The sequence below is a fragment of the Alexandromys fortis genome, unplaced genomic scaffold (assembly GCF_014885135.2).
Source record: "Alexandromys fortis isolate MF-2015 unplaced genomic scaffold, M_Fortis_MF-2015_v1.1 scaffold_13, whole genome shotgun sequence".
Taxonomy (NCBI): Eukaryota; Metazoa; Chordata; class Mammalia; order Rodentia; family Cricetidae; genus Alexandromys; species Alexandromys fortis.
In genome coordinates this window covers 7779592-7794963 of record NW_026067908.1, presented here as the reverse complement: position 1 = coordinate 7794963, position 15372 = coordinate 7779592, and the positions used below count along the sequence as shown (strand labels likewise).

Genomic DNA, 15372 nt, shown 5'->3' with positions numbered 1-15372 from the left:
AGGGTGAGCTGGTGAAAACAAGAGTGAGGGCCGGTAATTTATTGGCCCTCGTTAACAAGGACTCTGTAGACATTCAGGGAGAGGATTCCTTCTAAACGGCGCTCCGTTATCAGGACCAAAGAAATGACATTCTTCGTTGAATACCTGCAAACCGGGGTTCTGGAAGGGCATCCTCTCTCTGGCCTTGCTCAGTCATAGTTCTGTTTTCTGCAAGGATGTGCCTGGGCCTCTGGGAATGCGGGGGTCTTTGTTGTTGTTGTTGTTGTTTGGCTTTTTAAGGATGCACCTGAAGCAGCCACCCGAACAGGGTAGCAATAAACAGCTGTAGCGCCTCGCTGTCCCACTCCTGACTGGTGGGCCCTCTCCAGGCCTGATCTTCCTTCTCTACATCACAGGGAGGGATGGCTGTAGTTGTAAAAGACTTGTCCTGGTTATTCCATCGCTATTTATGGATAAGAGAATGTTTACAATCCCGCCTGCTCATGGGGCATGCCTAGTGCCATATTAACTCAGTATATCAAGAATAAAAGTCTTACCTTGATACCCGAAAAGATTTGGGATGAACCACAGCCAAATCGGAAGTTTGGGGCAAAGTCCATAACACCCATCCCTGAGCCTCACTTTCTATAGATTGAAGGGAGGGTTGGCATCGGGAGTTTAAGTTAAACGAGGGTAAAAATAAGAGAATTCAAAGGGTGGGTTGAGCTTCTTCCTCTCACGGATAAGGAGAGCTGGCTGGCCCATGCTTGGCAGGGGCTTCTCTTCTTCAGTTTCCCCCCACACTGCTCTGTGAAAGATTTACCCAGCGGGTATTCATAGGGGGCCTTCTGGTTGTGACACACTCTGTCTGTTCCTGAGAAGCATCCAGCCTGCTGGAGAGACAGCCTCACTGTCAGGACATTGTAAATCTGCTGCTGTTTGGTCTCTGCCGTGGAGAGCAAAGCTGTGGCGGTCTGGGGGAGGAGCGGTTCGTGAGTGCTTCCAATCTGGAATGTTTCAGTGCGGGGCCCTTGATTGACACATTAGAGAAGTATTCGACACTATTAATATCACAAAATGTGTTCATATACATATGTATATGATGCATGTGTGACAAAAGAAATCATCCCCCTGGCATATTGCAGAATTGTGGGGCGTATCTCCTATCCAGTTCCTCACTTTGCGTCTTACCGTCACCTGAGTGAGATGCATTGCTGATCAGACCCATTGAGAGCAGCAGAGCCGGGGGAATTGATGGCCTTCAGGGTGTTGCACGTGACGGTAGCCCTAGGAGACCAGAAGCATGAGCAGGGAAAGGAAGAGAAGAGAGATTTGGAGGGATGGCAGATCAGTCAGGGACTTCTGGATCCTGGTGTCTTACTTCCTCTATCATGTGGGCCCTTTCTGTGATTATCAGGAGAGGGCTGATAGGTACGAGGCACTTGACTTTTGATAACACGTAGATTGTCTCACAGAGACATGTATGCTCATACACAAACTATTTCTAGTTACTCAAGGGAAATCATAGCACCTAGACTCCCTTTATGATTAACCAAATGAAGTTGGATTTTGTTGTTTTGTTTCTGCCATGTGATGTTTTTGGTCTCCACAGCTGTTCTTTGACTCTGGGAAAGGCTCAAGAGCATATATTTGTTTTAAGAGGATACCCACGTCCTCATTGATTTTCTCGAGGGAAGGAACCTGGCTTAAAGCGTTCATGGCTAAAACCATCCCCCTGAGTGTTGGACCTGTCTTAGGCCCTGTCTCACAGACAGTCAGACTTGCAGAGACATCTGACTACTCTGTTCTTTGGAAGTGGAACAGCAAGCCAGGCAGTGGTGGCACACACCTTTAATCCCAGCACTCAGGAGGCAGAGACTGAGTTCAAGGCCAGCCTGGTCTTTAGAGCGACAGCCAGGGCTACACAGAGACAAAGAACAGAAGGAAGGGAGGGAGGGAGGGAGGGAGGGAGGGAGGGAGGGAGGGAGGGAGGAAGGAAGGAAGGAAGGAAGGAAGGAAGGAAGGAAGGAAGGAAGGAAGGGTGGACACTAATGTTTTGACTGTTGGATTTGATTTCTTTCTAGGTTCCCACCAGCCAAAAGAAGGAAGGTGTTTATGATGTGCCAAAAAGTCAACCTGTAAGTGTAAGTACATCCGCCTCAGCGGCCAGATTCATGCAGAGGCTGCAGCTGATGGGAAACTCTTTTTCTGCTCCTGGAGTCACATGTGGTTTCTCATGGGTATAGGGACCTAAGGGAAGAATGGTACGGATGAACAACGACCAATCACAACAAAGGTCTCTTCTGTGACTGAATGGATGGGGTTGGATAATGCAGATAGTTCTGCCTGGGGGACTCAAGATCCCAGTTGTTCCAGGACATGGGTCTCCAACCAGAACTTTAGAAAGTACATGGTCAAGTATAGGACACTGCCATTTTCTTCTACCCGTCCCATCTGAAAGTGGTTAAGAAGTTCCAGGGGAACAATGGAAGGGCTAGTCAGTGCTACGGAGGTGTGTAAGGACTCATCCATCTCATTAGCAAGCACTTAAAGAAAAGGCCATGTGTCGCATGCTCGCAGAGAAAGTAGCAGGTGGGTGTGCCACAGCCAGGACAATGATGCCCAGTGCATCTGGACTCAGGAATCTGAGCCAGAAAGGAAAATAGAGCCCTACGCTGGCACTGACAGCAACCTCTTATTCCTAATGCCAGTGACACTGAGGGCCAGCCTGCTCTTCAGGTTTCGATTGGTCCAGCCCCCATTACACAGTTTCCTCAGTTCAATTTGTGCCCAGATTGACTCACTTGCCCCTGACAGGTTTAGATGCACGAGGAAGTACGCTCTATTTGCTGCCCTCGTTTTTCTGATTTTATTAGCCATTCTGGCCACACCCTCTCCATGCTCAATAGCTCCAAGGGGGAAAAACCTAAGCCTCTTAGGCTGGCAGACAGGCCATCTAAGGGCCCCATCAGCTCACGGGTCCATCGCTCCCCTTCTGGCCCAGCCCTCTGAAACCCCCCTCCCCCTGCTCTGTCTGCTGCCTGCTTTCCCTACATCCAGTTATCGGGGAGACTTTTGGGGTTTCTTCTCTGAAAGTCGGTCACAGATCACCCCTATCTCGGTGGCCCTGTGACAATTATTCCCCTACGAACAGCGCATCTTTCCCCATCACGTTCATGAGTCTCCTGAGGTCCTTGTATTACCAAAACTGAGCCCTGGTAGCTGAAAACAGGCAGGAAACAACAAGTTTAGGGATATTTAATGGATCGACAATTGACTAGCCCCTGAAGGAGGATAGGGGTTCTTCCCCTTAAAGGGGGATTCCCTGTTTCTCAGAACACTAAAAGGTCATTGCCCAAAGATACTAGAAGTCTTCCTCGGGGGGATACCTGACTGTATGAACAGATTGCATTGACTGTTCACTCAGTGTTCCCTAAGACCTACTCGGTGTGGTAGCAAGTTTCCATGCTTCCAGAGGCCTGAGAGAAACAGGAGGTGTGATGCTCAGGTTTGCAGACATGAGCACAGGCAGATCCGGCTCCTGCTCCTGCCCATCCCGTGAGCTTTGGTGGGGTTTCTCTATCCCTTGGTCCACGGTTTGTCTTCTACCCAAAGAAGTTAGTGACTGAGAAAATAGTATGTCTGTTGGGAAGTTCCTCTGAGTTACACCAGCCTCATAGGGCTACATAAATTCCTCTGGGTCCCTCTCTGCACTGCTGTCTCTCGGTGCCCTAGATTCTTCAGCTTGAAGCTCTGCCTCTCTGCCAATACATATGCCACAGGGCATCTCTCTGCTGTGAGGCTCCGTCCCTCATATCACCTTGGCTGCCCCATTTGTCTCCTGTCCTCATTGTGAAAGAAAAAGGAAGCAGAGAAAGGGAATCCTGCTCGTACATGTTAGGTAGCTGCCGGGGAGCTGTGGGGCCCCTACACAGTTCCCACAGAAAGGCAAACTGTCCAGTGGCCTGTCACTCTTAAGTTCCTCACTGGTTTCCCCTGGTTTGGGTCCAGAGCTACACAGAGCCCAGGTGAGAGAATCAACCTGGGGTTTTCCTTTGGGAAATCGACCATCATCCCCAAAGGACTAGCCTAATCCTCAAGTCTAAGGCTTGGGTGTTCTTGTCACCAATGGGCACTCGCTGAGGGTCTCTGAGTATCCCTTTGTCTCTCAAAGGCTCTGCATCTGTTAAAAGCAGGTACTGCCTGCCTTTTTTCTTAGGAAGACTGAGAGAAACATCTTGGGAAAGTCCTTAGCAGAGGCTGTAAATTTGATGAAATAAGGATATTCCTGGGTGTTGTTGTAACAAGCTAAGCTTGAGCTGGCAGTTTTGACTGGTCTGGGATGGTCAGCTTCTCAGAATGAGTATGCACCTCCTTTGGGAAGCCTGTTTTAACCCAAACAGGTCAGCACATCTTTCTGCGGGCTTTGTCCTTCCCTTTGCAATGATAATGGCGAATGTTATTTTCCTCTTAATATGTCTACATGAACCATTGGATTTTGTGTTCCCCAAAAGTGTTCAGTGAAATCATAGCTCTTGAAGTCCAGCTCTGTGCCTAACATTTAGCTGTCTCTGAGCACAGAGGTACTTTCCCAGTGTTATGAGACAGAACTGGCTTTGAGTTCTGGCTTCATTACTGGGTTTGTGACCTTGAGTGAGTCCTTTTCTCTGTTTAATTTTTAGTTGCCTTGTGCTTGTAATGGTGATAGAAAACCATGACCACCCGATTCTAAGAGTTTATATTAGCCACTCAGTATACGGTATCTATTGGTAGATGTGAATAAATTTGCTTGAAAATACAAGGAGTGGTCACTCCTTCATGTGCCTGCCGAGAACAGAAAGCATGCCCTATCCCTGACCTGATTACTAGGGGGCATTGGCACAGCATGGCTGCACTGAAAGTGCATTATTGAGAGTGAGTGAACAGAGCTGAAAACGAACAATTGTGTAAAGAATAAATGTCTTTGGATCCAAAGCTCATGCCTTAAGTTCTTTCTCCTCCTGGAGCAGTATGTCGCACGGAGACAGTGTTTGCTGTCATAGCTGCCCCTGGCCCAGCCCCTCTTTGCACTCTGCCTTCAACAACCCGTGCCCTATTCCGCCTCCAACCTTCATAAATATGCATGGTTTTTCTTCATAGCTTGGATCACCAAGCTGACAGATGGCCTTCTGAACACACACATGGAAACGCGCGTGTGTACGCGCGCACACACACACCTGCACCACTCTCCTCCCACATCAGCAGCTCCGCAGCAGTCAAAGCCGAAGGCATTTTTGCTGACTGGGCAAAGTTATTTTGGGGTTTTGTTTTGTGTTCTGCTGCCTCGGAGCCCCATGGAAACTGGTTAGCATCGTTACAATGCGTAACGTTCTTTGGAGAGAGACGGGTACCTGATAACATAGTGAGGACATGGTCTGACAGAATTAAGAATCTGCATAGGCATTTTTCCCAGAAACCCTTGGAGTCATTTATATGTCACAAAGAAGGCCAGAGAAAGGATGAGGGTTCATCGATTTTACTACATGCTCTCCTAAAGACCACTATAATTCTTGCATTTTAAGACCATATCAATATATCTCTTACCTAGTGATAGATCATCTAAAATTAAGGATAATAATTGCGTGGTTTAATTTGAAGCCACATTTAGCTGAAGACTTTTCTTCAAAAAAAATGAGAAGTGTCTGGTAATATATAGGCTATGAACAAGATAAAAGGAGACAGGCAGACATCACACCCCAGCCAATCATTCACCTGCCTTCTCAACAGAACAAAGAAAGCTAGCGTCCATTTCCAAGCTGGGGTTTCAAGGAGCATTGACCAATGAGACGTTCATCAGCAATCCCAAAAATTAAAACACCGAAGTTTTCAGGTGTTTAATGCATTTAAAAATATGCTACGAATGTTAACGTGTATTCGTATATGAATATGCAAGAGGAATATATTTTGAGTTATGAATATATATTACAGACATTGAGTAGGTCTCAATTTTCTTTGACCTAAATACTCTTTTTAATGCAACCCCAAGTACATCTCAAGTTGAGAGTTACTCCATTAAGGAACTAATGGGAACAGGGGTATGGAAGACAACCCAGGCATGCGTAGTCCTAATACCAAGCATTCTACTCCCAAAGCTCAGGTTGAACAGCAGTACTGATCTTTACTGCTCACGGGTCCATGAGCCGTCCCTGTGGTTCTGCTATGGTCTGCCTTTGCCGGAGTTACTTGACTGATGTGTCTCTGGTTGCCTGTGGATCTGGAGGCAGTCGCGCCTACCCCTGCTGAGCCGGCTCACAGATGGGGGATGTGGTTAGCTGTGGTCTAAGGCAGCCTCAGGAAAGGCCGCAGCATCTCCTTCCATGGAGTGTCTCCCCCTTCAGCAGGGTTGTCAGGTCGCAGTCACCTTGTGGTGGCACGGGTTCCAACGTGTGCCTGGAGACACCCAGACCCTCTGAGACTATGAGTAATTCAATTCTGTCCTGGATTCAGGTTTGGAAAACGAACTCTACACCTTGGTAGAAACTGTAGTTTTCCCACAAAGGACGGAGAATATACAGAGAGTGTAGGGGAGTGTCTCTCATGCAATCTGTCTATCGCCGTTGGCATGCGAAATCACTACTGAGTGATAATAATCAAGTTGAAATATGCTTGCTTCCTTGCTACCGCTTCCTTTTCCCGGTTGCCTTGCTTGTATTTCGCTGTCATCTGAGGTGGTTTCTGATGGGCTCACTCTGTAGGACAGCCCATTGGGCACCCTGACTTCCCGACCATAGAGTCCCCAGCCATTGATCCTCCGCTTCTGGAGATGCCTTACTGGTCAGGCTCTCAGGTGCCCTCCTCTCTCTCACCACAAGCCTCTCCTTCCTCTCTTCACACCTCCCGACTCTTGCTAAAAAAAAAAACACTCGGTCCAACAGTCAAGATTCAGTTGAAAAATATTTTTCTCTGCATCTTTCCCAGAATCCCTAAGGAACTTGCAGTTGTGAATTCATGTCTATGGAACTTCGAATGATATTGTATCATTGGCAGAGAGCGGGATTCTCCAGTGACTGGACGCGTGGGCTTTGTGATCAGAGGCGCTTGGATCTGAGTTCAGCCTCACCACTCCCTAGCTTTGTGACTTGGGCTGCTGTATTAGCTCTTCTAAGTCTCTGTTTGTTCATCTGAAAATGGAGCTAAAGCTGGCATCTGCCTTAGCAGGTTTCGTGGGAGGATGGTGCGAGCTGGTCTCAGTCGGCATGCAGCATAGGGCTGAGCCCGCTGAGGATTCGGAAGTTGCAGGCTGTCGTTCCATTTCTTTTACCTAATTATCTGTGAACTGCCAGGGGACAGGCCTCCTGTCTCCAAAGGAACACTTCCTGGGGTTTCTGGTCTCCTTAAGATGTTGATGGTAAATTATCTCTTCCTAACAAGGCATATTCGCACCAGTCAAGTTCTCTGGGTCTTGTCCGTGACACGACAAGAGCCCTCCTCCGCTGTCCCAGAACCCCAGCAAGCAGCTCACCATCTCACATCAGCGGAAGTGGCCTTAATGGCAGAACCCATCTGATGGATCAGGGATTTCAGAGTTTGGGGACAGAAATTAGAATTTAGTGTTTCTTAACGCTCACCCTCTGTCTTACCCTGCTTAGGACCCAGCTATGGGCAGAAAGCTGACTGCCTCCTTCGCACTCCTTCCTCCTGCTCGGTTGCCTGTGATCCCCCCACCCCCACCACACCTCACTTCACAAATCCACCCAGCCCTTTCTTGCTCTGTGGTCTATTGGATTTGTTGCCTTTATGTGCTTACTTTACCATTAGCCTGGGATGTCCTCTTCTGGCAGATTTCTTCTTAGGGTCATCCCACCCCCCCCCCACATTTCCTGGGAACTCTAAGCCAAGATAATCATTAATCCCACCCTCACCTAGCATATATACATGTTTGCCTCTTTTCCTGGTCATGACAACAGGAAGCTTTTCACAGGGGATAATCTCTTTTATAATCTTAAATACCCAGGTATGTCTTTATGTAAAGGTCTGACAAAGTCAAGGGCACGCATGCTTGGTTATGGGAAGTTAGGTGGATAGACAGAAGGCTTTAGGAAGGAAAAATGTAACGAGCAAAGCTCTGCGGATGAGCAGGATTAGAGCAAACCCTGGGCACCGTGCCAGCCCCTTGGAGACCAAATGGATTGCAAGGGATTTCTGACTCCTGAGCCCATATTGACCTCACCTAGAGGCAACTCTAAGCTGATGAACTCATCATCAACACCCTTACTGAACAGAGACGAACTTTAGATACTCTTTGTGTCTGCCAGTTCATCATTCTGGACATTTTCGAGCCAAATACCCTAGCACCGGGGCTGACTATCAGGGATGTGCATTCCTGAGTGGGGACACCGGCTGCCAAGGATGGCATTACTGCAGTCATTACGGAGAGCTTTTTATCACTGCATTAGCCTTTGAGAATGGTTCTGGTCCCACTGTGGGGTTGCCAGGGAGAGAAGAGCACTCAGGCTGCGAGTGCCCATTTCAGACGCTGTGAGCGAGCTGGATGAGACGTCCCCTCCACACTCCTCTGTTTCAATGTCACAGACCCAAAGCATCGTGTCATTTCAGATGAGAAACGGTGCTTTTCTGCTCGATGGTCCTCGTTCCCCTGTGTAATAGTCTTATGCATGCCAAAGACCTTTTGTCCTGAACCTTATAATTGCTCCCCACTTAAAACTCTTATGTAGTTGTGTTAGGCATAAAAGACTTTCTGATTATCAGTCATAATTCTGAATTCTGTCAGAATCCACTCCCCCTGCTCAGCCATCAGAGTCAGCTTCAGTGAGAGTCTTAAAAGTTTGGCACAGTGGCAAACAAGCAGATGGCCAAATTGATACCTTACATTGGACATTAATGGCATCAAAATGAACCATGGATTCGGAACCGAAGAAACGTCAGATGCCTCCCACAGTTCTCCCTGACTTTGGTTGAGATTTTTCTCAGTTTCTTCAACTTTCTGAGGCTGTTTCTCCTCCTCTGCGTAACGAATACACTGACTATCCTCTTCTGACAGCCGGGCCCTAGGAAGGTTCAGTGTGTATGAAATCAGTCTTCAAGGAAGATGAAGGCTACTTGTAGGAGAAATGAGTACCAAGGAGGGTACTGGTAGCAGTAGCTGGGGATGGACTGGGTGTCTTCCAAGTTCTTGGCATCTAACTCAAGAACGAAATAACGGTTTACATAGTTTGCGAAAGTGGCAGGGAAACGTCATTCAGACGTAGCGACAGCACAGATTAGTAAAAAATACACTGTCAAGACTGACAGTGGACAATGAGGGACAACCCAGGGGCCCTGATTATTGTGTGGAGCCTTCTTCTGTAAGATAAATAAAAGTTTGGTTACTAAGAGATGTAGTTTGGGGGTGATCTATTAGATTTGCAGGTTCAATGATATAACTATTTCCTCTCCAGGCCATGCCCCTTCCCATGGTGCATCTGATTTTAATTATGTGCACACTCAATTGTACATAGGCATAAAATGATAAATAGGAATAGTTTCACTTTGAGGACATAGTTTGCCATACTGTGCACATGCACAAAACCAGTTCAACCCAGATCAGCCCCCCCCCCCTCCTGCCTTCTATACCAAGACATAACCTGAGTAAGACTGAATGCGATCTCAGTTTGATGATCATTCAGAGAAGTCGACTCATTCCATTGTTCAGAGAGGGGTATGTGGGCAGCATGATGCAGGGCTTGGGGGCCTAGGTTTCTAACAGGCTGCCGGATGCATTGTTTGGAGTGAGGTGTGTACATAATATACGTGGGTAAGGGTCTCAGGCTGCTAAGTCCATTAGTACAAAAGGGTTGGGTGCATGGTCCAAACCAGATAGAGTCCCGTGTTGCTAAGCTACCCCTGATGCTTGCTGCCTCGGTTGGCCTTCGTTGCCTCTGTTCTATGACTAAGAGACAAGCACAAGTAAAATGACCAGAGAGGGCAAATCAGGACTCATGACAAGGAAGAGCTCTCAGACCGTTAAACTGATATCCAGAAAGCAAGGTGGCTTCCCTGAGTGGAGAGTCTCTTCTCCTAAGAATATTCAGGCAACATAAGTGGCTCCTAGTTATTTCTGTGTTGTGAAGGGAACTGGCCTAGTGGGGTCTCGAAACGATTCACCTATTCACGTTTTCTTTGCCACCATGTCCGTCTAAAGTTGGCAGTGTTTGCCCTTTAAGCTTCTCCTCATGCCTCAGCTGCCAAATCAGATATGAGAGGCCCCATTCCTGCCTTTTTTTTTTTTTTTTGAATCTCCCTGACTCACAGTGGCCCTCTTGGAACGCACAGCCATGAGTAATGGGTTTGTCCTGTGAAGTTAGTGCTTTGGGTGTGAAGCAGTTAATCTGGTGTTAACCGAGCCAGCTCCCTGAGCACGCTTCCAGCATGGAACAGGGATCTAGAAAATACGTTCCTTCTTCATTTCTTTCAGGAAAGCTCGAGATGAGGGCAGTAGATCTAGCTGTGTGCCCCGAAAAGGAGCCACACTAGAAGAAAGTGATTTAAAAAAAAAATCCCAGTGATGGGATTTGACATTCACCCTGCACGTCAGTGCCTTCCTTGGTTTTATAGTACCAGGCACTAACCACATGTACTAGGAATGTAAGGCTAGTTTAGCTGTGGGGAAAGGAGCTAGAATTTACGGAGCATCTGCTACATACTACGGGCAGCCTGGGCTCTGGATTCCATTTGTCTTTCTCCCTTATCACAACTCTAGGAGGTACCTGTACTTGACACCGGCAGAAAAGGAGACTTGTGGGGCCCATTGCTCGCACTCACGGAACTGGTAAATAGCAGAGCCAAGCACCAAGCCCTAGGCTGTGTGGCTCAGACATCCACATGATTTTTATTCAAACATACTGTGATTTTGTTGGTTTTATCATTTTTCTAGACGAGATCTTATGTAGCCCCAAGACTCAAGAACTACCTGAGTCCAAAGAGGACTCTGAACTGCAGATCTCGCTGCTGCTGTTTCTGAAGTATGGGGATAAGGGTTCTGTGTGCTACCACCCAGTTTATAGGGTGCTGGTGCTCAAACTCAGCACCTGCAACATGATAAGCTAACTCTGTACCCACTGAGCGCCTCCTCTGATCTCTGGCTCCTCCCTTTTACCCTGGTGTGAATCAGTACCCAGGCCTCAGATCTTGTCTCCTAATGTCCTAGTCTCTAGTGTGTTTGTGAATGGTCATCTTCCCTCCTGGGGCCCAGCACTCCTGACTGGCTTCAAACACCCCTCTCCTCATTTAGACTGAGTTTCAAACAGGCAGGTCTTGATCCCTCCGGCACCTTCGCTCTGCTAAGCACAGCGCTCCAGTCCCCTGGTGTTAAAGAGACATCTGTAGACACCAAAGATCTTCTCTTGCTGGAAGTAGCCCCACTTCCAGTGTTGCCTCTCCTCCACACACCGTGCATTCCTGTATGAGGGAGGCCTCTGTGCCCCAGCAGCCAGCGTTTGTCTGATTCTCCCTGCTCAAGTTTTAATTCCGCTTCTCAGCTACAAATGTAGGAAGAGTCAATCCATTAAAGTGAAGAATTGCAAGAATTCTCTTGACAACTATTCGCTCCTTCCCCCCTGCAACTCCCATCTTTTATGGCAAATAAATTTTCATTCACAATTCGGCAGTTGGTTTTTCCTTTAGTTGGAAATCTGGATCAAGATGTTGCATAATTGGATTAAATCTAGTCTGAACATTTGTCAGCCTCCCTTCCTCATTAAGCACCACATTGTACAGAAATTATAATTATTGCAAGGCACTTAACAGAGATGTCACACAGGAGGAGGACCCACGGGGAGGGAAGGGAGTCTGAACCCAGGCATTTACACCGAGGATGGGGAAGGTAGTGGCGTCTTAACGTTCATTACGTGGACTTCCTTTTACTTTTGCTCAGGAAAGTTGTCCTGAAATAGAATCCTGAATCCCCACGGTGTGAGAGCAACAAGGAACATTAGAAAAAGACTTCTTCTGATTTAATCTCACCCAGCATAAAAGTCCCTCCTAAACAATTGGGATAGGTGTGGGAGAAAATACCCTTTGGCTTTGAACTTGTAGACCCCGCTAATAGACTTTCTGACTTTTCTAATCCCAGAGCCTAGAACTCTAACTGATTTCAAGACCTCCTTGAGGAGCTCTGTTATAACCTCATTCATTCACTCCTCCATAAGCAGATATTTACTGTGACCCCCCCTATCTTTGAGACAATATTTTGTGTCCTATCGATACATAGATGGAAGAGATAGGTAACTGGAGAATCTTGATGGTTCCCATAGGCTAAGCATAGAAAACAGTGATTAACATAAATGGCCAATGCTAGGAGAAGCTGTGTACAGGAAACCACAGGAGTACGGTGGAAGGCAGAAAGCGTTGCTCGAAGGCTTTGAGCGAAGACCTCAGCCAGGGCTGGCAGTGGCGGTAGGATCCTGTCGACCATAGGAATCTGTCCCCGGAGAAAGAGGAACAGATATAAGAGGCAACTGAGTACTTAAGAGCACTGAAATGAGAAGAAAAGTCTGGCATATTCCCAGAGACCGATGGGTCACCTCAAGTGGCCAGGCCACAGAATGTTTCCATGGGAGTGAAGGACGGGGATGCTGGAGGAAGCTGGTCCCAACAAGCAAGGGCACTGACTAAGATGAGGAATTGGGCTGTGTCAAGAAGACTCTGGTGCTCGCTGGTCACTGTTAGAGCTGCTTCTTAAGCAGTACTGCTGTGGTGGCCTCAGCAGGTGGTTTACCAGGTGGGGAGACCATTAGATAATTAGAATTCTCTAACTACATCCATCAGGAGACTCGGAAAACGTGCCAGGTGGTTTAACAGAGGGACTTTATTGTGGGGCGCTAGTTATAAGTTACTGAAAGAGCAGAAAAGTCTAACGAGGCAATTGGATAACCCAGATTCGTAAAAGAGCCAGGGCAAAGGAAGAGGTAGTCTTAGCAGAGCCCCAGGACACGCGGCTCTGCACAGAAAGAGTGACGAGCTGTCTGTGGAGGCTAAAAACCACACTCGAGACCTGGAGACTCGGCCACACTCCCAGTCATGTCAGAAACACTTGGGCAGCGTGAGGTCTCCAACCACTGCCTCCTGCTGAGCAGCCTAAGTAGTTGACTTTGTGCATGGAAGTTGGGAGGCAGAGGCAGAGGTCCTTCAGAGAATGTCCCATCTTGAACTTGGATTTGCATCACATGGGCTTGTGAGTAAACCTTCTGTTGCTCAGCTATAGGGCTCTCAGGAAATTGCTTGATTTTTCTAGTGATCAGCCGACACAACATGAAGAGGCATTTCCTCATGTCATTGCAGAGACCGAGTAAGAGTAGTGTTGCATCATAGTCTAGCTAGAACTGGCAGGAGACAGAGGGATTCGGGTGAGTGTGAGCTTTGCAGCCCTGCTCTCTGGGTGTGAAATCTGTATTCCTTGGTTAGCAGCTGTGTCCACTGGCCCTTTGCCTCAGTGTGCCCGCCTGCTACAGGTGGATAAAGGCTGTGCCCCCCCCCCCCGACTCAGAGAGGCTTTTGAGTTTTAAAAAAAATAATTCATATAAGATATTTATAACAGCACCTGGTACATAGTAAGTGCTCAGTAAACATTGGTCATCGTTATGATTGTCAGCCATCATGCAGACTCGACTAAGTCCTTTAAGACGTGAGCCAGAGTGACAGCTGCCTCAGTCGCTAGGCTGCTATCAGTCTGCTAGAGGGGTGAGAAGGTGTGGAAAGCCCCAGACCAACCATCATGTCTCCAATCAGCTTTAACTGACAGCCCAGGATGGTGTTGACCCTCCGGTGGCACCGCAGTGCTGAGGCTGTGTGGCATCCCCTTGAGCGGTCAGAACCGAGCACCAGAGACAGGTAGTTTAAGCAATAGCAGCAACCGTTCACAGCCCATACAGGCTACATAGTCCCACATCAGGGTAAAAATTGTCCTTGAATTGTAGACGCATCCTGCTGTGGCCTGTGCGAGTGGCTAGGGAAGATGGGGCGGTAGAGCCTGAGGAGACAGCCACACTGAAAAGTAGGACTTCAGTCCATTTGTTGAGGGAGGAAGGGACACAGTCAGTCCTTCCTGCCAAGCATATTAGTTCCTTTTTATTTGCTGTGATAAAAGTGGCTTACAGAATAGTTTGTTGTGGTTAATGCATCCAGAGGCGCAAGACTCTGTCATGGTTAGGAGGTGTGGCGGGCAAGCCACAGGCACGCCGGCCAGAGCAGGAAGCCGCGAGTAGATTCACAGATCTTCCATCAACATGATGCACAGAGAGAAAACTGGAAATAGGGTGCAGCCATGTCATTTCAAAATCTACCACCAGGGACATACTTTCTCCAGCAAAGCTCTGCTCCCAAACTTACCCACAACAGCACCCCCAAGTAGGTACCAACTCCTCAAGTACCAGAATCCTCGGACGCCATCACAGCAGGGATGACAAACAAAATATCGAGCACCCCACTGTTCTAGGCACTGTACGTTGTTATTGCAAAATTGTCCCAAAGTGCTGTAACAGCAGATGTCCCAGTGGGGTGCTGAGGAACCAGAGCATTAAATCGCTAAGTCCAGCCAGATGAAGCAGAGCTAAGATGTCTCCCTCATCCACCTCTTTGACCCTTAAGCTAAGGTGACCCAGTTTATCCTCCAAACTGGTCTACTTCCAAACGAAAGGGGAGGAGGGCCGCTATTAACAATTCCACCAGCCTAACAGGCGAAAACAAGGTCTGCCTTGAACAAACCAGGATCTGGGGATGCCCTTCCCCAAACTGGTGTATTTTTTCTGCTGAACTATGTAACCACTAGAAGCAGAACGCTTGAGACCCCAAAGCTGGAGGCTTTGGACCAGCTCGCTCCTGCTGCTTTTTGTGGGTGGCACTTCCCTGTGCAGAAGGAAGGACAGTGGGCTCTTCCAGGCACAGGTGCCATGCGCGGCTGCTCCTTCTGCAGCATCCGTCAAGTGACTGGGAGTGCGTGGGGTATCTGTTAACTGCTGCTGCTGCTGCTGCTGTGAAGCCGCCATTATTCCTCTAATACAGATCATTAACATTCAGAGAATCTTAACTACAGCATCTTAACGAGCAAAGCTGTAATATACAGCTTCCCCATAAATATCCATCCGTGCTGACGCGCCTTCGCTCTCCATACACTAATTCGGCTGCTCCGGATAAATCATCCTGTTGGGCTTCTTTCTTTCTCCCTAACTGCCGTTATTAGCGGTTACAGAAGAGTAATGAACAAACTCTAGTCAAATGGGGAAAAAAAAAAGGACAAGAGCTAAATGAAGGATCACGAGGCATGAGAGTGTATATATCAGTGACAGTCCCCACTGAAGGAAGCACGAAGCTCATTTTCGGTAGCAGCTCAGAGAAGACACAAGGAGCCAGCATTTGCTA

At 47.8% G+C, this 15372-nt stretch overlaps 1 protein-coding gene across 5 annotated transcripts in view; it reads left to right on the top strand.

Annotated features, from left to right (window-relative positions):
* The window catches only part of Dab1 (DAB adaptor protein 1), a 1044113-nt gene that overhangs the window by 990573 nt on the left and 38168 nt on the right, over window positions 1–15372 (top strand). For all 5 annotated transcript variants that reach the window (XM_050136299.1, XM_050136297.1, XM_050136296.1 and 2 more), the window contains one exon: window positions 2064–2123. In XM_050136299.1, the coding sequence (XP_049992256.1) occupies window positions 2064–2123 (60 nt within the window). The remainder of the gene's footprint in view (window positions 1–2063; window positions 2124–15372) is intronic.